The 22881-nt window shown below is 42.7% G+C and overlaps 1 protein-coding gene, 1 non-coding gene and 1 pseudogene across 5 annotated transcripts in view; 2 read left to right on the top strand and 1 right to left on the bottom strand.

The window, feature by feature from the left end:
- ITPRID2 (ITPR interacting domain containing 2) overlaps positions 1-22881 on the top strand; it is an 80068-nt gene that overhangs the window by 31348 nt on the left and 25839 nt on the right. For all 4 annotated transcript variants that reach the window (XM_020808256.3, XM_072980985.2, XM_072980977.2 and 1 more), the window contains 2 exons: positions 162-847; positions 13666-13738. In XM_020808256.3, coding sequence (XP_020663915.3) covers positions 162-847; positions 13666-13738 — 759 coding nt within the window. The remainder of the gene's footprint in view (positions 1-161; positions 848-13665; positions 13739-22881) is intronic.
- On the bottom strand, positions 5331-5492 carry LOC140703315 (U1 spliceosomal RNA). Its single transcript, XR_012082754.2, has one exon. It is a non-coding gene; the product is annotated as a U1 spliceosomal RNA (small nuclear RNA).
- Positions 6268-6418, top strand: LOC140703581 (U1 spliceosomal RNA; annotated as a pseudogene).

The raw sequence follows: 22881 nt of genomic DNA, 5'->3' as shown, positions 1-22881 counted from the left end.
TCAAAACTCTGGCATAACCTTGGCTCTAATGTATTATTGTCCTGCCATTCTGTTTTCTGTTTTTACCTACTGTAAGTTCCAAGTTATTTGTAGCTTCATTATTGAATTTCACAATAGTGCCCATTGTTCTCTTTGCCATCTCTGGTTTGTCCTTTTGCCAGGTCGCTTTCGTCAAATTGAAGTGCTCACGACTGTGGCCAATGCATTCTCTTCCTTGTATTCCCAAGTTTCTGGCACTCCGTTGCAGAAAATTGGGAGCATGAATTCAACAGCTTCCAGCAAAGAGGCCTCCAGCCCGCCTCCCTTGACGCGAAGCAACACAGCGAATCGTCTCATGAAGACCTTATCTAAACTCAATCTTTGTGGGAATCCACAGGCAGGAGAAGGTGGTAGCCCTACAACACTCTCACCATCTGAGAGGGCAAAAACTGAGGATGGGAATGAGGAAGCTGAGGTTAAAAATGAACCCAAAACTCCCAAGCACTTCAAAGCCTCCCTGCTGGCTACAGTGAAAGAGGAGGTGCCTAGCAATCAGTTTGGTGTTGGCTTGGAACTTTCGGATGGCACTGCTGTTGAACAGGAAGCACCAGGCAGCTTTGGGTCTCAAGAAAAGGACCAGGATGGTCCCTCCCTTGGTCATGCAGATAGCCTTCATGAAAAAGCTGCCACTGTCACCTCTTCTAGCCTTGAAAGCCGAGTGCCAGAGTCTACCAGCTGTGAACGTGAAGGTGACCCTGAGTTGCCATCTCCTCCTTCTACAGTGGACAAGGAGCCCTTTGTTCCAGTAGCAAACCGATCCATTGCCAGCCTCATGTTGCAGCAGAAGGACTCCTTTGAGATGGAAGAGGTAAGTGGAGAAGGAAGGGTGCGCATGTCTCCTTGAGCTTTCTATGCAAATGTTGGAAACAGCCGGTTAAGATAATAGATTTGAAATGTGGCCGAAAGTAATTCTGAAGAGGCACGACTTCATGCCTGAAAGTCATTGAGAGGCAGTGTAAACAGGCTGTCCTTAGTGATGATTTTAAATCCAGTGGTTTAGAAGGAACTATTGTTTACCTTGGCTGACTGTACTGTTGATCTAACTAGGGATTTAAGTCAAAGCCTGAAACCTGTGATCAAGAGGAAGTGGGAGGGGCTGCTGTGAAGGAAACTTGTCCCTGGAAGCCTGCTGTTGATCCCTTAAGGCAGGAGTCTTAAAGGACAGAGGAGGAGGTGACCCTCCAGATGTTGCTAGACTAGAGTTCCCATCATATTCTTGCCATTGGTCATGCTGACTGGGGGTGATGTGAGTTGCAGTCCAGCAACAGCTGAAGAACCATACAGTCCACACCCATGAATTAAGAGAGAGTGCCTGGTGTTATGCCTGATGTTCTTAAAGGGCTTATTTCTAACCACATCTTTTGCTTGCTGCACCTTTTTTGTGGTTTGAATTAAAGACTTTCTTAACCAGTGGGTTAGCCTGTTGCGTTTTGAATTGGCGAATAGAGGTTAAAAATAGCTCGAGCTGCAAAACGAAGCTTTTTTTAAAAAAAGGGTACCATACCCTGTATTCCTTAAAAACGGAGCAATGAGAAGTATATACATCAGTGGCATCTCTTTGCATGAAATCTAGCCCAGAAATGTGTGTCACCTGTTGAGAATGAAGTACCAAAAGTGTATATTCCTCCATTTACTCAACTTTTCATTAGCTGCCTTGCTTTCCCTGTTCAGCTACTGTCCCGGGACTTGAAGCTTTACATTGGGGAAAGGCATGCACATGTGTTTTGAATAAAGCATGGAAAAGTTATTAGCTTAGACTGAAACTCCCAGCATGTTGCAGCCATGTTGACCAGGAGATTTTGGGAGCTTCAGCCACAAAATAATCTTCCCATCCTTTGCTTTTGTTTGCATGAAATCCTTGGTTCAGTTTCTGATGTCTGTAGGTTAGATGAGTTTGGATGGCAAAGGATAGGAAAAATGTGCGGCTGAAACCTTTCTGAGTAGTAGTTGCTCTTGGATAAGGCAGTACTCTCTAGGTGTTCTGAACTAAAGCTCCCCTAGTCCCATAATGGCCATGCTGGGTAAGGCTGATGGGAATTGCATGACAAAATGCATGTAGATACACAGGAGTAACTCAAGTTGTGAAAAAAAGAAGCTTCTTTATAGAAGAAGACGGTGTCCCAAATTATGATGCCCCAAAGTTCCCCTGCCTCTGCAGTTGTGGGTTGCATGGAGCAACAGATCCCTTCATTGTTAAGGCAGTTGCTCATATCATAGTGCATCTCAGAGTTATGTTTTTAATCCGCGTGGCCCAAAATGGCTTCCAGTCATGGCTCTGGAGGTGACTTAACACGGTTGCCTTCATGCATCCAAGTCCAGGCATTCAGGATAAATACAGTACACATATATTTTCAATGCCTGCCTTTATAGTTGTGCCGCACCACAACCAAAACTTAACTGTCTTTTGCGATAACTTAGTCTCTCTCTCTCTTTCTCCTTTGAGCTGTTTTTTTTTTTTTTTTTTGTGGGGAGGGTACTCTAGGTATCCATTAGACTCTATAGGGGAATCTCTCTCTGAACTACCCTATCCATAGACCACTGGGGCAATTCCCTTGAATCAGTGGAACTGAGGGGGCATTACTGTCTTCTTCCAAACTAATAGATGTGGGGGAAAGCACTATAAAGTTGTAGAAAGACATTGCTTTTCTTTCTGGTTTCTTTTCTCCCATTTCCAGAATTCTGCCTAGGAGGTTCTAGATAATTTCTGGGTCTCGAAGTCTCATTGCAGCCTTCTCCAACCTGGTCGCCTCCAAATGTTACACTATAACTCCCATCACACCCCTTGCCAGTGTGGACATTATAGTCTTAACACATCTGCCTCTACTCAAGAATTTCTTATGGCACCAGTTTGGGAGAAAGCGGATACAGTATATTTATACCTTGCCTGTCTTCCACACAATTCATGACAGCACATATGGCAAGACTGAGGAAAGTGTGGTTCTCCCGTTGCTTTGGCCTTCTCGTATCAGAAGCTCTAGCCAGCATGGTCTGTGGTAAGGGATAATGGGAGTTGGAGTTGTGGTTTAAAATACCTGATTGGCCATCGATTATCCATGCCTGTCATTCAGAAGGGCTCCGACCAAGGCATTGAATATATGCAGGAAGCTTCAGGCAGAAGTCTGAGTGAGCAAAGAACAGCTTGTGTGCTGAAACGACGATGAAGTCTTGGAAAAGAACATCTACATTCTGGTCTTCTGGGTTTTAATATATGGGAGTGAGAAATCTAGCTTTTTCCTAGAGAAGTAAAAAAAAATCTTCACATGCAGGAACACATAAAACAATCACAGGGTATTTGAGGTGACCAGGATTCGCCATGTTTTCTGTTTCTCTTCCGCAGCTTTTCTGTGGAATGTTTTCATAAGACATAGTGTGGCAAATACGTGAATATGTGTTTTCCCGTACTATCCTGGAGCCTTTGAGGTTTGTGCTCCTTGAGGAAGTCTGTTGCTGTCAAGATAGCCAGCATGGGAGCATGAGTCAGGGCAAAGTTTCCTCAGGAGCCCTGGTCTCTTTGCTCTTGGCCCAATCAGATGCTCACTGAGCCTGCATTCCATGTTGACATTGGCCAAGGAGATGGCCGGCTGGCTGGGTGGAGTAGAGTGGGGTGGAGTGGAGTGGGCACGGGCTGCATGTTAGCAGAGTACAAATGCAGGCAGGGCACAGATCCTGTGGTCCAAACAAGGACAAGTGCTGGAAGATGATTAGCGCTTCCCCCCTCCCTGCAAGAAAAGCAAAGCAAAGATAGGGAGAAGCAGCAGCTCAAGGATAGCCACTGGAAGCAAGAATCAAGGCAATGTTTCTGAAAACCCAGACCTAGCAAAGGGCTTGTAAGATGTACTTCATATCCAATATCTGTTTTACTGGTTATGTTGCCTCGCGTGAACACAGCTGTGATTTGGGTTTGAGTCTTCGTGTTTTTGTTTTAATGTTAATGAGAAATGTGCATCTCTTGCTTGTATAGTTTGATTGTATGACTCGTATGTTTTCCACGATGCCACCCTTGCAAACTAACTTCCTGGATGGGTAGACATCTTGGAAGTTGAGTTGTCCTTAAGAGCCTTTAGTTCGTTTTTTTGTTGCTGTCCTTCAAACACGTTTCCCAATCTTCATATTGTTTGAAGAGGTATGGTTTCAACCGTGAGGATAGTGGGCACCGATACTTGGTGCAGATCTATGCCATGACATGCAATGGGATGCCTCTGCTATTTAGAAGGCAGGGAAGTTCAGATTCTCAATGAAATTACCTTTTTCCTATCTCTTGAGATATATTGAAAGACAAAAGGCACTTGACCTCAGAAATTCATAGATTTGTATACCTTGTGGTAGCTTTCAAAGAAATGAAGTACACATGAAATTGCACATGTTTTTTTTAAATGTTGATGGCTAAAATTTTCACAGTTGAAAAATAGGCATAGGTGCATTTCAGTCAGTCAAGAAAATGAATACAAAAATATGCATGCTAGAAGTGTGTAATCAAATGTACACATTACGGGAAGTGCAGATAGACAGTGTGTACATTTCCATATAAGCATTAAAAACCCACAAAGTCTTGCAAAATAATGCAAATAAAGGACGAGTCTGGAATCGCTGTGGGTTCAGAGAAACAGGACTAAATTAGAAACTGAGTTTTCCACACGTCTATCTATTACATATATTGATTAGTCCAGAACTGGTGGTTTCGTGGGGTTTATGATTCAGCCATTCTGCTTTAGTAACTGTATTGTTTCCACAAAGCTTGAAAACTTGTTAATAGAAGCATGTGTAAGAAAGCTAAATGTATCCAGATGACTTATGGGGAATTACTGTATCCATGCCTGTGAAAGGCAGATATAATATACAATAAGGTTTGTGTTAACCTAATGAAAGTGACATTTTGCAGTGTTGGTAATACAGTGGTGCCTCGCAAGACGATGGTTTTTTGCAATTGTGGTGGCACTTCGCAAGATTATGTTTTCTATGGAAGATTTAGACCGATGCTTCCAAGATGGTTTCCCCCCCCCCCCCCATTGGAACACATTAATTACATAAGACCTATTTTTTAATCCCAAAAAAGTGAGGGAGAAAGTGTATGCTGTTGGCTTTCTAGGAGGCAGATCCTGGAAAGCCAACAGCAGGCACTTTCTCCCCCACTTTTTTGGATAAAAAAAGTAGGTCTTATGTAATTAATGCGTTCCAATGGGGGGGGAACTATCTTGCAAAGCATCACCAATGGGGCTGTGGCTAAAAATTTAAATGATACAGGATGGTGAAAATAGCCAGGAACCAAAGGATAAAGAGATTCTAAAAACACCGTGGAAATCACAAATGCAATTCCCCACTAACACAAATTATGCAGTTGAGTTCCCCACATTTGGGGAAATCACAGGGATCAGCACACCCAAAGTGCAATGGATGAGCCTCACCCTGGAAAAACCACTTTCATGACCAGGGTATTTCCCCTGCAAGGTATGAGTTGGAGTGGCCTTTGCACCGTCTACCCCCTTGTATTAGCATAAGGTATTACCTATGCACTAGAGCAGTGGTTCTTAACGTGGGCGATAATGCCCCCCAGGGGGCGATTTCATTTTTCAGGGGGGCGCTAGAATGAAAAGGGGCGGCGTGGGGGCGCTGGAGCAGAAGGGGGCGGTAGGGGGGCACTGGAGCAAGCCAAACCTGTGAAGATGGCTGCAGCCTTTTTACATTGTGCATGAATATATATTTGCCTCCAATCTTAATTTAGTTTCAGAGTTTTTGTCTTGAAATTCTTAGTTCCTGAATTTGTTTTTATACCCTTTTTATATTTCTTTTTGCATCTTAAAATTCACTTGCAACTAAATAATTAAATATTACTTTTTGGGGGGCATTTCATTTTCTTGGAATTTAATTTTGTTTTCAGGGATCATTGGATTTAAGTGTCTTAAATAAATAAATAAATAAATAAATAAATAAATAAATAAATAAATAAGATATCATCACCGCGGCGAGGGGGGCGATTATAACTTCCTCAATGGCTCAAGGGGGCGTTTCTTTCAAAAAGGTTAAGAACTACTGCACTAGAGGATTGTTGGAAGAACACCTAGCCCCTGATGGGGGTCCCGTGGGGCACCCCAAAATACTGAGGAGCTCTCTTAGCCTCTGGCAGGTCTAGGGCTGTGCAGCCCTGTACTGAGTGGGAGGTGTAGCCAGGGGGTCACCATGCCTTGGGGGGGTCAGGGGACAGAAGGGGGTATGAGGTGCAAGGGCCATCTAACTCATACCTTGCAGGGGAAATACCATGGTTATGAAAGTGGTTTTTCCAGGGTAAAGCTCATCAATTGCACTTTTGGTGTGCTGATCCTTATGATTTCCCCAAATGTGGGAAATTTGTGTTAATGGGGGATTGCATTTGTAATTTCCCTTGTGTTTCGAGAATCCTTTTTATCTTTTTTTTTCTCATCAGGACCTATTGCAAAGGTAGCAAGTCCTGGTGATGTCTTATATTGCATTCTCCCTCTTTTTCTCCCCAGTGGTAAAGGATCAGGGCAGAAGGAGTCGTCATTAGTATCAGGAGCCAGGGGGCTGCTTTGACTCCTTACACTCTCTTTGCTGCTGGAGAGAAAAAGAGGGGGAAGGCCATCTGACACCAATTGCATTTCAAAAGGCAGTGCAAGTGAGGGGAATGCTTTTCCCCAATATGGTAGATTTCAGTGCATTCGTATGGGAAACTGTGTTTTCCAAGGCAATGTTTTCTATGGACAATTTTTGCAAGACAGTGATTTTTCCCCCATTGGAATGGGGAATCGCATTTCGCAAGAGGATGTTTTCACAAGACAACAATTTCTGCGGAATGAATTAAAATTGTCTTGCGAGGCACCACTGTATGCCCATGTGTCTAGTTCTATCACTCATTTAAATTTGAGTTTCTTTTGTATTTTATTCTTGTTGACCTTTAATTTTGTGCATATGGTACCTTGGAGACCTTTTGTTGAAAAATAGGATATACATTTTTGAAATGAAATACATAAATATCTGGGAAACTAGATTATTCTTCCCCAAAGTAGGATTTTTCTCCCTGGCGCATTATCCTTCAGATGTTCTGGCTTAACACCATGCCGAAGTGCTATGATGAAGCAGACTTGTCCACGAAAGCTCACATTAAAAAAATACAAAAATTAGTCTTTAAGGTGCCACCATGTTTTTGTTTTTTTGTTTTGTTTTGTTTTTGCCTTTTATTTTTACTTTGTTTTCACCTATAATGTTATAATAAAGTCACTGTAGGAGGATTTTGATGTGGCAGCCACCTTCCCAGATCAGTTGGCCCTAAGTGTTACATTTTGGCTGAAAATAACTTATTCAGTCTAGATAAAACATACATGAGAGCTCATCCTTTGCAGCCCATTTGGCACGAGGGCTCAGATGTGTTGGGCCCTGGCATCGTGGGAAGGGCTCTTCAGCTGTGCTTGAATGGGGGCCTTTCCAGCTGCATTCGCTATGGAGCTTGGGCTTGTAAAGTAGCAGAAGTGGCTGAGTAGGAAGCCACCAGCCTGATGTTTGCTCCCTCTCCAGGGCATTGAAGAAAGGCTCCAGGAGCCAGCCACAGATTTCACAAATTTTGCAGCTGTATTTTTCACCTCTGTTTGGAAACCCAGAAGACGAGCTTGTGCCTGTTGGGGCCTGTGCCAATGTCTGAGGCCCAAGAAACAGCTCAGGCTTGGAGAGAGGCTCACCTCTGAAGTTGCCCCCCCCCACCTCTAGGTGGACTTTCAGCTTTTCTGTTAGTAGGAGCATTATGTTTAATGGCCTCTTGGTGGTCATGTAACATCTGGGTAGCTTGCTGCAGCTAATAGATGGGGTGCCGGAGTGAATCTCAGTTGCTCAGTCAAGCGCATGACCCAGGTATGTGACCGAGATGCACACCTCTTCAGTTAGCTGCAATGAATCACTGCATGTTATGCAAGCCTTATGTGAACACCAGTAGGATTCGGACTAGTACAGTGGGGTCTTGACTTGAGAACTTAATCCGTATTGGAAGGCGGTTCTCAAGTCAAAAAGTCTGTAAGTCAAGTCTCCATTGACCTACAGTGCATTGAAAACCGATTAATCCCGTAACAGGCCGTTTTTGTTCCATTTTGGTTTTTTTCTGGTCTGTAAGTCAAATCTCAGTCTGCAAGTCAAACCTAAATTTTGCGGCCAGAGAAGTCTGTAACTCAAAAAGTCTGTAAGTCAAGCCGTCTGTAAGTCAAGGGTCCACTGTATGTGAGGGAGTAACTGCAGAAACATACCGTGCCCAGTCGCCTTCCCTCTTGAAAACAGCTATTATGACAAAATGTGTACCAAAATATCCCTGTTTTCTTTCTTTGGACAAAGCTCAAACAGTTTTATTTCAATTGTATTTAATCTGTTCTTTTTAAATTTGTGATAATGGGGGGTGGGGGGGCATAGTGCCTCAGCTTGATAGTCTGAAAAATATGCCTGTTTCCTGAGGGGAAGTCTTTTGATAGTGGATGTTTCTAATTTAATAAACTAGCATAAAGTTGGGGTTTGTTGTGTGAGGAAAAAAAAGAAACAGAAGCTATTTTATCACTGAAGAACATCTTAAGAGTTGAGGAAACATCTGAAAGTTGAATAGTTGTGAAATATGGAGGCCAGCTGCTCTGAGGAATTGGGGGTGGGGGTGGGGGAGCGCTGCCTGTACTGTACTTTGGTGGCTGGTTACTTAATCAAGTTGCCAGAAATATCCAGCACTTAATACCAGTCCTTTATTATACATTACGAAGCTGAAAGGAAAGAAAGCCATTTGTTTTGACAAAGTTTTTGCCTCTCCCTCTCCTCTCCATAAGTCATTCTTTGGCCTTCATCCTTGTTCTTCCTCTCAATTTTTTTTACTGGCATATGTGAAAAAGTGAATCATTTTTCACACATTATTTTTGAATGTGCATAAAAATGACCGTACCACTCCTCACACACGTTCAACATGATGCCTTACAAATGCCTATATTGGGGACAAACCGTGCACGTAGGCTCTGAATTTGCCATTTGTTGTTGACACCAAGGAAAGTCCTCTCACGCTGTTGCTGATCTTTAGAAGGAGTCAGGGATCTTCCCTGTCACCTCACTGCTGTGCCTTCCTGACCCCTCTGTGTTCATGGGCAGGGGCTGAAAAGGAGCTGCAGCTGAGTTTGAGTGGTTGCAGTTATGGGGCTCTATGAAATCAGAAGAAGCCATGATAAACCCAGGTTCCTTGTTGCAGTGGAAGATTGTCACCATTTTCCCTTTCCACATATAGCGGATGACTTCTTTGGCTCGCAGGCCAAATACAACATGGACACTGCCTTCTGTGCCAGAATGGACCTGAAAGAAGGCTCCACCTTACAGCCCTCTTCTCTTCTTCCTACAGCAGCCAAGAGGGTCCGGCTGCGCCAGCAGAAGCCACCTTCGGCCAGAAGGCATTTGGCAGCCCCAAATAGAACAGATCAGTGGGATAGGCCTGTCTCATCAACTGGTTGTTGTAGGTTTTTCGGGCTGTTTGGCCGTGTTCTTGAGGTTTTTCTTCCTAACGTTTTTGCCAGTCTCTGTGGCCAGCATCTTCAGAGACTGGCGAAACGTTAGGAAGAAAAACCTCAAGAACATGGCCAGACAGCCCGAAAAACCTAAGACAGCCATTGGATCTCAGCCGTGAAAGCCTTTGAGAATACATTGTGTTCTCACCATTCAGCAGCTGAGTCAAAGGCTCTGCTTTATCTAAGGCGTCATAGTTATATATAAGAATGATAATTTCCCATAAAATGTAATGGAGTTTTTAGAAATGCTTGTCACATTTTGAAAAAAAAAACACCAATGTTCATCAGTCATCGTCAATGTAACCGTCAGTGAGCAATCTTTTGAAACTACTGTTTCAAATTTGGGCCTGAGATTGGTGAGGATGTCTTCACTTCAGGAAAAAATGAAAAGCCCTTTGCCACATTAGGAGTCATTGTCATTAAACTTGTTCAGATGAAAAGTGATAAAACCAGACTCTGAAATTTGTTGGCTTCTGCTCTCCACATAATTAAAGATGCCCAGTGTTTCAGTTTTCTTATTTAATTACTACCTGGAGATGAAACAGAACCATGGTAAGTTTTGTCTTCATAGCTTGCTTACAATGTGAGTATAATCTTCTCTGTAATTAAGTAGCAGCTATGTATAGCTTTCTGTGCCATTAAATTTCAGAGTGGTTTTTAACAACCAAGAGATGCTTCTAAATGTTTGTAATGGTAAATACCAAAGTTGTAGAGCCAGACACCTAGAAAGCAATACAATAAGTTTTACTTTGTTTATTCTTTAGAGTTTCTTTTAATTACATTTCTGCTATTTTATACAGTACTAAAAGCTCTGTACAAATTAGCAAGTTAAAACAGACACAAATAGCTCTTAAAAAGAAAATTTAAGCAAAACCATGTAAACATTACTAGAATTCTAAACTACAGTATTGAGGTATTAAATCTGCCAGAAAGAAAATGCCATGTTAAAAGCAAAAGGAAAAAAGGAGGGCAAGACCCCTCCCCTCTGCCCTCAAAAAACAAGATGATTTGGGGAAGTAGGAGGAGATGGAAGAGAATGATATGCAATTGGTGAGAAAGGCTGCAGAGTTGGGCCAACACCCAATAGTGTGCTTCAGTATCCTGTGTCAGCAGATTTGGGGTTTTCTTTCCCTCCCTGTCCCACTTGCCGCCTTCTATGATAACAAACCATTTGCTTCTGCAGTTTTCTCAGTTCTCTGGAGCCATTTTTTTGGGGTGCACATGGGAGTGCAAGAAGGAGAGGGGGTTGCCATTTTTGCTGGATGTTGTAAAGTCCAGCAAAAGTACACTGTTAGATTTGGTCCAGTTAAATAATCGGTGTTGTCCAGCAATCATATAACTACCTTTGCTATAAAAAACAGTCTACATACTATCCTGTCTGCAAATGATAGGAGTTCATCACATTTTCACTGATGTTTCTTTTGATTACACATGCGATGTTAAAAAATCACTCTGATGCCCTCAGTGGCTCTATTTGTGCCATAGATCGGTTGGTTAGTTTAAAGACAGCTCCTAGAGCTTGACTTTGCATATAAAGCCATGCTTCTTATGTCATCATATGAGAACTGCAAAATTTTTCTCCAAATTATGGACAAGGGACGGTGTAAATCAACAAGAGCACAGAATTAGCAAATATAATTTGCATCCCTCATCTGGATCTTTATATTAGCAGCTTGAAAAATCTAAAAGCAGAATAAGCAGGTATTTTAGATAGAATACCTATTATCATAAATAATAATCTTGTTCATCTTAAGATCTTGATGGTGGCGGCATAGAATAACTATTAATTTCCCCAGACCTCTAGGCAGCTTCTGATACCTTTGGCTATGGTATTTTTCTGGAAAGTTGCTAAAGTTCGGGGGGGGGGGATGGCTTTACAACATTTCATTCATTCCGGTCACTTGTTGCTGGAGGACATCCACAATGGACCATGACATAACCTTTTGTCGACACAATATCCATGCCGTAATTTACGTGTAAGCCTTCAGGGTGTCACAGAATTTGTTGGGAGGTTTTGTTTGTTTATTTTCTTGCTGAAACAGACTAAGATGCCTGAAAATAAATATTTTAAACTAGATTTTTCATTTGCTCTGGTTTGTACATTTAGGTTTTGTGTGTTGTTGTTGTTTTCCAGAAAAAAATTAATAGTCTGGGGTGCATCTATCAAATAAGGGCTCTTCTTGAGCAGAACAAGGAAATGTGAAACTCTTCCCAGTTCAAACACAAAAGCTTTCCTGTGTAGCTTGACTTTGGGGAGAAAGTTGCACAAGAACTGCTTATTTAGCAATTAATTTAAATTCATTTTCTTGCTGTGCAGACAAAAGAGCTATTTTGTATTACAGCTTCCCCCACCCCCATAAGCAGGCCAGTCCATGTTGCTGCAGAGTCTCACAGAGTGAGTCATGCAAACCATGAACTGTGTAATAGGCTCCTGGTTGAAATGCATTGTGCTTGAAAGAATGTCAAGTGATATGAAAGCTTCTTACATTTTTGGTGGTGTCCTATAGCTGTTGCCCCAAATCCTGTTGCTTCACCTTAATAAGTTGTAACTAGATTCGGCCTGTTGTACCAGTGGGGATTTGGTGAGTCAACTCCTCCAGACGTTCCATTGACTCAAATAGGCCTACCCTAGTTCCGGCTTACTGTGCCAAACTGGTTCGCAACTGGAGTTGGGCCATTCGAAACAATGGAACTTATAGAAGAGTTGACTCAGCAAATCTCCAGTGATTCAATAGGCCTGATATAGTTGTAACTTAGTACGCTAAGCAACAGGATTTCAGCCGCTGAGTGATAAGCCTGCCACAGATGAACACTCCATGTTCAGTATATTATATGGTAAAAACACATAACACCACACAGATGGAACAATATGCCATCAAAAAATCCTAAGGCAGTGGGGCTAGCTTTAGAGTTTCACGTAATACTTTTCTGCGTTCACTGTTGCTCTTTTATTTAAAAACAAAACCTACAGCAATGAAGCTGAGAGAGGGAGAAATATATAAGAAGTCCCTGGAACAGAACTTTAAACTGGATCATGTTACAGATGGGTTTCTGCAGTGGAAGGATCATGCTGCTAATAGCATTTGGGTGGGCAGGTGGGTGTAAAATGCTGTTGGTTTTCTGTTTTAAGGTTGTGTGTGGCTGTTGTTAAGGTTTGGCCCCTAGCTCAATTTAAGGGCCCACTTGTCATTTCGCCAGTAGGCTAGTGAATAAAATCACAATGTAAGTGTGATCTATGGAGTGCTTTCCAGAAGCTGCCTTTTTTTTTCCTTTTTACTCTTTAGCTGGCTTTTTATTGTTTCAACATGAATCTTGAGATGACATACCAGTTAACTAGTTGGTCTTACTGCTGCAGAGTTTTGAATTTCTGGTAAAATTCCCTTTTTCTGTGCAGTAGAAGTACAGAAATCCACCGAGGAGAATACAGTAACTACAAGTTCTCCAGAGTCTACCTCATTTTCATTCACTGGCACTTAAAGTCTCAATAACTCACTCTGAGAATTTGTAGTTGGAAGAATTTTTAAAAAATTATTTACCTACAGTTGCTTGGTAGTACAGACTTGTGTGTGTTGCTTTCTTTTTGTTTTTGTTCGGAAAAACTTTTGTCAACTGATCAGCCATTGAGGAAGGGTCTTTTAATTTTGCAGGGGGTGTTATACTCCTCCCCCATGTAGATTTATATATTGTTTAATTTTGTTTAAAGGTATAAAAAGGATCTTGCAGGAGAGTAGCAAAAATTTTAAAAATTGTTTTTATTGTGTTTGTGTGTGGAGAATCACCAAGCAACATTCTTTTAAAGCAACAACAACAAAAAAAAACACCACCAAACCCCCAGTATCTTGACATATTGATAGGGCATTACAGACTTTTCACCTTTATAGTGTCCTCAGTGTACCATCTTAATTACAGTATTTACTTGTTGGTTCCAGAAACCTGGAAGGAAGGTACAAACGGAAAACCGCAAGAAATTGCTTACAAAATTTCATTGCATTGGAATTGGTAACCAACTAAATAACCCGTTTTGCAGGGCCTGCACATAAATTAACCAGTGAGCCATACTGTCTATTAGGCTTAACGTTAAAATGCTTTGATTTTGCTTCTCCCACAGATTCAGAGCACAGACGGAGAGATTCCACATGCTCTTAATGCCATCCAGCTGGCTTTCATCAAAACTAAGAAAGGTAGGAGGACCATAGTTGGGCTTTGCCCTCTTTTAACGAGACACTGATACAGCTCCTTTGTTTCTGAGAGTGCTTGCTGGCCTGTTGATTCGAGTATTTGAAGTTTTGAAAGTGGCAGCCCACCCAGAAGATCCAAGTCTGCACCTCCAATTAGGGTTTGGATCGTGGGGTGTTCTTATGAAGTGGCAGCTCAGACAACAACAAAGCTATGGATCAGGCTGGCAACCTCAATTAATGGTTTGACATCTGTATACAGTCTGTTGGGGATGGGTGGGGAAATAGAAAGCCTTATAATAAAGCCCTATCATTTAAAATGACTGTTTTTAACCTTAAAATTACATGGTCCTTAAACCTAAATTTATGTGGTGTGTGCATCATTTTCCTGTACAGGGTGCTGACTGTACAGAAGTCTGTTCTTGTTGGGCCACACAGACAGGCCTACAGGGCAGCCCTAAGTCGGTTTTAAGTTTTGCTGTGCTCAGTGGTACACAAGCTCAGTGGAACCAGAGTAAGTTCAAGGACTGCCCTTCTAGTTTCCCAAGTGGGAAATGTTTGTGAGGCAGCAGATTTGGCTTTACACCTTTTTTTTTTTTTTGCAAGAAGTGGCCAATGTTGGTTGCATCCTACAGTCTTCACCACCTGTCACAGTGAGGTACTATGTGGCAGGACACCCACTCCCATCCTCCTCTGCCAATACAGGGGCAGTCACATTATGTGACGGAGCAGGTAATAAAGAGAGACTCTGATGCTTTATTCCAGCCTCTTTTGCAGCTGCTAGCCATAAAAGGGTCCCAGAAACATCACGGTTACGTAGTCCTGCTCATAGGCAAGGAGAAAGTTAGGGTGCTATGAATCCACAATCACTGGGACCTTATGTGATAACAAAGAAGGTGTCCTTATCCTTCAGCCTCAAATGAAAGCTCTAGGCCAGAGGTCATCAACCCCCGGTCTGCGGCCCATTGCCGGTCTGTGACTTAAGCCCAACCGGGCCGCCAAGACAGACCTACCCCCCCCGCACGCACTCATCCCTGCAAAGGTTGTTTGCACCTGCATGTGCGTGCACCTGCGCAAACTGCGGCGCGGCCTCCCGGAGCCGGCTGGAAAGCCAGCAGCATGGAAAGACACGGCCGTAGGAGGCAAGAGCCCGGGGGGGGGGGGATTTGAATTTCCCAGGCTCTGTCTCCAGTCGCAGGGCCTCTCGCGTGGTCCGAGCGGTGGCTTGATTGCGGGGTGAGTTCTGCTGACCTGCTGGATGGAGGGAGGGGGAGTGTGCACGGGGAGTCAAGGTCATGCTTGCTTGAAACCTGCTACCTGCCTGCTCCAGCGGAGGGTTGTGGCTAGACTCTCGGCTACCCCTTCTCCACGCTTGGGTTGCTGAACCTGAGGAATGTGGAGAAGGCAGAAGGTGGAAGAATGTGCTTAGCTGTCTCTTTAAATCCAGCTTGTTGGGGCCTCCCAGCCCTCTGCCCCCACCACTCCCCGCTTTGGTGGTTCCTTTTCAATCACTGGGTGAGCAAAAGGGCTTTCTCTGCAGCAAAGGAAGGTAAATGCCTGCCCACTGGAGGTGGAGGGGCAGGAGGAAAAGGCAAGCTGCTGCAGCAGGAGGAGGAGCGGCACCAGCGGCGGCGGTAGCTCCAAGCAGTGCTGGGCAATGAGCCACTAGCGACCTCCTTGTTGCAACCGGCCGGGAGCGCAGGGCGATGGGGAAAGGCGAGGAGGGCTCCGCACAACCCTGACAGCTTGCCCACTTTCCCTTGCGAGCCTGCCTCCCCCCTCGCCCAAGAGGCAAGAGTGTCACGCACGAGTGTGAGGGGCGTGTCACTCATGCGCCCAAACTCAACACGCCAAACTGCGAGCGTGACACGCCCACCCGGGAGAGCGGAGGTGCCCCTTCCCCCCAACCGGTCCACGCATGGAATCCGTACCCCTCAACCGGTCCGCGGTCCAAAAACGGTTGGGGAACGCTGTTCTAGGCTCACACTGGAAGACGTTTCTCATTGTTTTCCTAAGCATGTTACTGAACTAGCTTGATTCTGGAGTTCCCATGCAACTCTCTCTAGGGTGGATATGATTTAAATCAAGTCAATTTAAACCATGATTTCAATCACTGATCAGCAAGATTCGGGTTAAATCATGATTTTTTTTAAATGTAAAGACTCATTCTTGCTGGTAGTTGTAATCTTTAATGTTTGCAAGCAGATGTAGATTTCATATTTAGAACAATAACCTGTCAAATAAGTAAAACATTTGTATCAGAACAGATTTTAGTTGAATAAGTTAATCACTCATATTTGAAGTACTTAAATTGTTTTATTTAACTGAAACAATAACATATAGCATACGTATTCTTGTATTTGCTTAAACATCAGTGTGCTGATACACATAGATTTGCTGAACTACAATAGCATTGTTATTTTTCTGAACTTTGTTCATTTTGTACCATTTTTACTGTGAACAAATGCATGTTGTCTGAGCTTGAATAACGAATTAATTGAATTAGTTTACCAAAAATGTAAATATTGCATGAATATACAGCTTCATACTACATAACTAAGTTCTATTTCATGCTGGATAACCTTTGACCTATAATGTTTCTTAAATAGAAAATAATCTTTAGATAGATTTTTCTTCCAAAAGCATTTCATTAAAATAAATTTGATTTAAATTTTAAAAATTCATTTTTATTTAAAAAAATCATTGATTTTAATTCACCCCGACTCTTTCTAAGATTGTCTTTTGATGTCCATGCCAGAGTGGTACTCTTTGGCACAGAATATTATGACCTTATATATTTTGATGGCACTGAAATTTCAGAGATTATGGTTACTTCCTGTAATGCATTGCATCTTGAGATAGGTTTAAATAGGTTTGCAGTAAAAGTTACACCAACTCATTATTTTTCCTTTTCCACAAAAAAGCTGGAGATCTAAAAAAAACATTGCTGACATTTTAATATTAAGTACACTGAATTTCACTGCTCCTGTTCCCTGCATTATCACAAACCTTGAAAATGTTATCATTCTGTTTTTGAATGTTGCTTTCTATTTTTTTAAATCTTAATGCAGCTCATCATCATAATCCATTAGCTTTTGAAATACTGTTTCTTTAAAAAATGCAGCATTGCTCATATATTCCCATGTACTGTTTAGATAATGAATTCTAATCACCAGGAAACAAGTTTCTCTGGTATCGTCAGTGCTGGTATTTGCTGTTACACAACCCCTGTGGCATTGCATTTTGCTCACAGGGTTTGTTGTTGTTGTTGTAAAGCAGCAAGCCTGGACCAAAAGGTATTCACTTTCTGTATGCAGTGAAAATGAAGTGTTGTTGACGTGCCCAGTATGTGAACTGCTAGCTGGCTTGAGTGAATTTGTTCCTGAGCACCAAAATGCCAGATGCAGCGGGGGTGGGGGTCAGGAGACAGATATCTCGTTGTCTTGTGTGCTCCCAGAGGCATCTGGTGAGGGGGCCACTGTGAGATACAGGACGCTGGACTAGAGGGGCCTTTGGCCTGATCCAGCAGGACTCTTCTTAGGTTCTTAATGTTTCCCACCCCCATTTCACTCAGTACTGGCCTGATGGGTGAATCTTATGCTGGCTGCTGAGCTCGCTGGCTTTCTCTCATTCCAGAATACGTCCCCAGCAAATTTAACAAATGTGAAGACTCAGAATTAAAATGTGGCAATATGAATTCTCCTTAACTTCTCATTTAATCATCAATTGTCTAGCTAGCAAGCCAGAACAGGACCCTTGCCTTCATTTTCTCTGTACCGAAGTCAGAGGAAGCCAGGCTTCTGTTGTCATGTGTTAAGTTGTTATTTTCACAGGATTTCCCTGAAATTCTTCATGTCATTGAATGTGTGGTTCGTCCCTCAGCCGCACTTTTTATTCTTGCCATGATTTGGTGAAACTGATACTGTATTTCCCTTGCGCTTCAGAGCTTAGCAGCAACTTGAGCCGGGATCCCATGTATTCCTCTTACCTTGTCCACTGCTGGTCCTGTTGAATGTGCAGGTTGTGTGTGTTAGTTATTCTCACATCCCAGCCTCTCGTGTCTGCCATTTGTTGTTGTGCATTAGCCCAGAGAAAAAAACTATGTTCTGTCTGTCAGTCAGCATGTCCTTAATCAGTTTCCAAGCTGGATCAAGGGGACTGGTAAACTTGAATGTCAGGGCAAGTCTTAGAAGGACTGACGTTTGGCCCCAGGTATAGCTGAAAGGGTTGTCTAGAAGTCTGCTCCATATTTTCTCAGCAGTTTTCGCACCTCAGGGTCTGGACTAATTGCCACCATGATGATGATGATGATGATGATGATGATGATGATGATGATGATGATGATGATGATGATGATGATGATTCGTATTATTATTAGTATTTTGTGGTTTGATTGCTCAGTCCTAAAGGCAGCAAACATTCAGGTGGGTCTGACTGTAACTTTTGTTCAGTTTAAAACCTGTTGCGATAAACCCCACTTCAGTTTGATCTCTTCTCTGACTGAAGGTTTTTTTCAGAGACTGCCAAGATGACCCCACCTGGGCTTGTGAAACTCACTCTTAAAAACAAGATGCTCTGATAGAGAATCTCATGGTTCTGGTTTAGTCAGACTCTGACCAGGAGAAAGATGGCAAGCTTTGATCCATGTGCCGGCAACCCCTGCTTGTCACTCAGTCTTAATCTAGGCAACAGGCAAAGTGGGAAGACTAGAACAGACTTGGACTTCATGAGGGATTTTAATGGGGAAGTCTTTAGTTGCCTGTTGAGGGAAAAGAGAGATTTGTGCCCTTGAAGCCACAGAAAAATGAGAGCAGGTAATGCAAAAGACAACAAATTAAAAACATCTCCCATCTCCCTGCCCTCACCGGTTTTCATGCTGAGTGGAAAAACTTGAAGGAGGCTGTGCTGTTGACTGCCTCCTGTTTTTCTGGTTTCAAGGCTAGATCTGAGTTGACAGAATGTAAAATTGGCAAGGGCAGCCGGTTCAGACCAGTTTGTTTAGTGGATAAGAACGCGTGATAAGAATTGGTATAATGGGAGACTTGCTGAGGTGCAAACACAAGTGAAGTATGATTTCAAGACTCGTGTATTTTCCAAGAGCCCAGTGAAAGCATATACTTTTCTCCCCCCCCACACACACACTTCCCCCCACCCTTCATTTTTCTAAGTTGTTTTGGCCAGTTGTTTCTAAATGCCGTTTGCCCGGGAGCTTCAGAAACAATGCCGATGAGTATCCACGTGCATGTATATGTTTAAATTTTACTGTCACGTGGTTTTTATTTCATGGCCCACAGCAGCTAGCATGTCAAAAAACAAAACAAAAAAAAATCTCAGCTGCTGTAACTTTGGCTTCCTTTGCCAAGACAGAAAAAGAGCTGTAACACAGTGATGGCGCACCTATGGTGAGTGGCAAGAACAAAAGACAAGATCGCTCGCCTGTAGCTGCGAGGCATTTGAGGGACTGGTGGTACGACTTGGCACAAGCTTTCTGTTAGAAGCAGGCTGGATTTGAGTTAAATTGAATGACATCACAATTTAAATTTTAAAAATTGGAATTTTTTTTAAAAAATTAAAATTGGCCACTTCTTACAAAAAAAAATTAAATTAAAGTGTTCCCTTTTCATGTAGAACAATGTGGCTCCAAAATTTCAACTTGTTTGAATTTTGAATACGGCAAGGCAAAAGATAAAACTGGATTAAGTAACCTGTTAGTGCTTTCTTGTTTCCCCATCCTTAGGAGTAATTAAAAAAGTGATATACATGTGTGTGTCCATACAGTGTGTATATACACGTGCACCCCTTGATTACTTCAAAAAATCTGTGAATTCATTGGTGTGGGTAGTCCCTCCACCATTATCAACTGCATGTATCCCCACTCTGTTGCTTTGTTCATATCATCGTTCGTTTATTCGTTTAGTCGTGTTTGACTCTTCATGACCCCATGGACCAGAGCACGCCAGGCCCTCCTGTCTTCCACTGCCTCCTGGAGTTGTGTCAAATTCATTTTGGTTGCTTCGATGAAAGTGTCCAACCATCTCATCCTCTGTCATCCCCTTCTCCTCTTGCCCTCACACTTTCCCAACATCAGGTTCTTTTCCAAGGAGTCTTCTCTTCTCATGAGATGTCCAAAGTATTGGAGCCTCAGCTTCAGGATCTGTCCTTCCAGTGAGCACTCAGGGTTGATTTCCTTTCGAATTGATAGGTTTGTTCTCTTTGCAGTCCAGGGGACTCTCAAGAGCCTCCTCCAGCACCACAATTCAAAAGCAGCAATTCTTCGGCGGTCAGCCTTCTTTATGGTCCAGCTCTCACTTCCATACATCACTTCAGGGAAAACCATAGCTTTGACTATTCGGACTTTTGTTGGCAAGATGAGGTCTCTGCTTTTTAAGATGCTGTCAAGGTTTGTCATTGCTTTCCTCCCAAGAAGCAGGTGTATTTTGATTTCATGGCTCCTGTCGCCATCTGCAGTGATCATGGAGCCCAAGAAAGTAAACTCTGTCACTGCCTCCATATCTTCCCCTTTTGTTTGCCAGGAGGTGATGGGACCAGTGGCCATGATCTTAGTTTTTTTGATGTTGAGCTTCAGACCGTTTTTTTTGCACTCTCCTCTTTCACCCTCATTAAGAGGTCCTTTAATTCCTCCTGCATGTATCACTTTCTACCATCAGAGTGGTATCATCTGCATATCGTAGGTTGTTGATATTTCTTCCAGCAGTCTTGATTCCTGCTTGGGATTCCTCCAGTCCTGCCTTTCGCATGATATATTCTGCATATAAGTTGAATAAGCAGGGGGACAATATACAGCCTTGTCGTACTCCTTTCCCAATTTTGAACCAGTCAGTTCTTCCATATCCAGTTCTAACTGTCGCATCCTGTAGCTATGGCCTATTCATGACCTAGTGGCAGTTCTCATGATAAAGAGCCTCTCTGTGCTTAGTTAGGCTGACAGATTGCATACATGATATCTGCCATTAGGAGTCATACTTGAAGCTTTACCAGCTTGGTAGAATCTCCCAGCGCCTATGCTTTGCTGGCATTACCGGTGAGAGAGCCCAGAAGCACTTCCATATGACCGTGGATCTGTAACGTAGGACTTCCTGGAGAGAAGTAAAATGTAGCATACATTACATAATAGTGTTGTGCTGAAAACTTGCCCAGCCGTTCTCTTTTAAATTGATAGAAAATAAAATCCTTTTGGAAATATATTTCAAACATGGAGGAATTTCTGAATAATTCTTACGGATAAGCTTCAGGATTCTTGTGCTTAGCTTACTTCTGTATGGACCAAAAGCTAGCTTCTGTTTATAAATTGTTAGTGGTCTAACAAAGGTATCGCCCACCCTCACCTTTGCACGGTGCTTTTGAATGCCAAAAGAGAGAGGGCAATGTTTTCCTAACTTCTCACACAGTTCTCTTTGTCGCTATTTGCTAGAGGAGTACAAAAATCCAGTCCAAACCCTCGGGCTAAAAAGAGCAGATTTGCACTACAATTACTGCTAATGGTAACTTTCACCTTTAAGGCACTGCTGGAGAATTTCACCTTCCCTGGAAATGTTCTCTGAGAAATGGTCCTCCCTGTGTCTCTGCACACAAATATTATGATGAATTTTGAGAGGGTTCTGTTTTCGGAACGTATGTACAGTAGTTGTATGTAGTGAACAATATTTAAGAGCCTATAGAAATTGGGTTGGGTCTAGAACTTGTTTTCCACAGGTGAAAGGGTTCCTTCTGTCCATGAACGTTTTCTTACCCATCAGAGCACTTCCAGTGGTGGAAAGCGAAAAGAGGCCAGTTGTCTTTCTCCCCCTGCAACCTGGTTCATGGTCCTGAAAATAAACCGCAGAAATTCTCAAATAAGTGGCTGGGGGCTAACAGAAACACAGTTATACTGGAGAAAATTTTGCACAGACACACAAACACACACTGTCTCCCTCACACTCACTTTCTGTAGGGAAGGACACATGGCTGAATTCCTGTTGTGCTAAGTATTTTGACCTGATAATGAAATATTTGCAGCCTGTTTTATGCTTCTATTCAGATTATGTGATCTGACAGACACTGCAGATGGTGTCAGTGTCCACAGGGCCCCTCAGTCCAGCGCAGTCATCCACCCCATAGCCCCCCTTCTTTGATCCTGCCCTTTGAAGATCCTGGGTCACCTTTTATTGTACAGCCAGTGTGCTGTTTAGTGTTGCACGGTGTTAGGGAAAAGGGACAGATTTCCAATGTTCTCCGTAACATACAAACACATACACATGTACCACATAAACATAGTCATCTGCCCTAATCTAGCAAAGTTGTTTCTGTTTCATCTCAAGTTTTATCTCTCCTTTTTTGTGTATGTAGAGCTCTCTCAGACAGACAGACAGACAGACAGACTGAATGAATGAATGAATGAATGAATGAATGAATGATTTTCTTTTTTGCCTGAAGTACTCCAGTGCAACTGGATGTAAATGTGCATTTCTAGTGGCATGCTAAAAGCCAGTTGATAGCTCAGCTTGGATTAGTGTCAGCCTTGCCATCTCTTTGGCCCATTCTGCACAAATAGATGGCGCTCCATCAGTCTGTCTTAGGGCAGATTGTACTGAATGGGGCATGAAACTTGTATCTGAAGTTTACAAAAAAATTTAAAATGTTGCTAAAGTGCAATGGCCAACTTCCCATCACACCCAGTCTGGAATGGGCTCAAAATGACTCAGGTTGAATGATGAAGCAGTTTTTAGTTCCTCGTTTAGGATGACTTCATGCATACACATTCTACGAAATTTGTTTTGTTACTGTTTTATCCTATAGATCTTTACATGAAATACAAGTACATTTCATTTGAAGTCACTTGATATCTATCAGCTAAAATTCAGATAAAATCTACTACTCTTTTGTGTTCCATCAAGCTGAAAGCCAACCCCAGACATGTACTTGGGCTTGCCAGACACTGGATAGTCCCTCTCTTTTTTTGCCAGATTGGTGGAACAACCAGAACGTTTGCTCAGTTGATGGGGTGTTTTGGTAGCAACTGGTGTAGGGCTAGACAGAACATACACCTCAATCATCACCCAAGTATCTAGGGCTCTTTGCACATTCGAAGAAATGTACAAATAGGACTTCTGCAATGGGGAAGTTACTGTCTTACAGAGCGGGGAAAAATG

Source organism: Pogona vitticeps, chromosome 1 (assembly GCF_051106095.1).
Source record: "Pogona vitticeps strain Pit_001003342236 chromosome 1, PviZW2.1, whole genome shotgun sequence".
In the NCBI taxonomy this organism is placed as follows: domain Eukaryota; kingdom Metazoa; phylum Chordata; class Lepidosauria; order Squamata; family Agamidae; genus Pogona; species Pogona vitticeps.
Note: the sequence above shows the minus strand (reverse complement) of the source record. Positions and strands in the feature narration are given on the sequence as shown.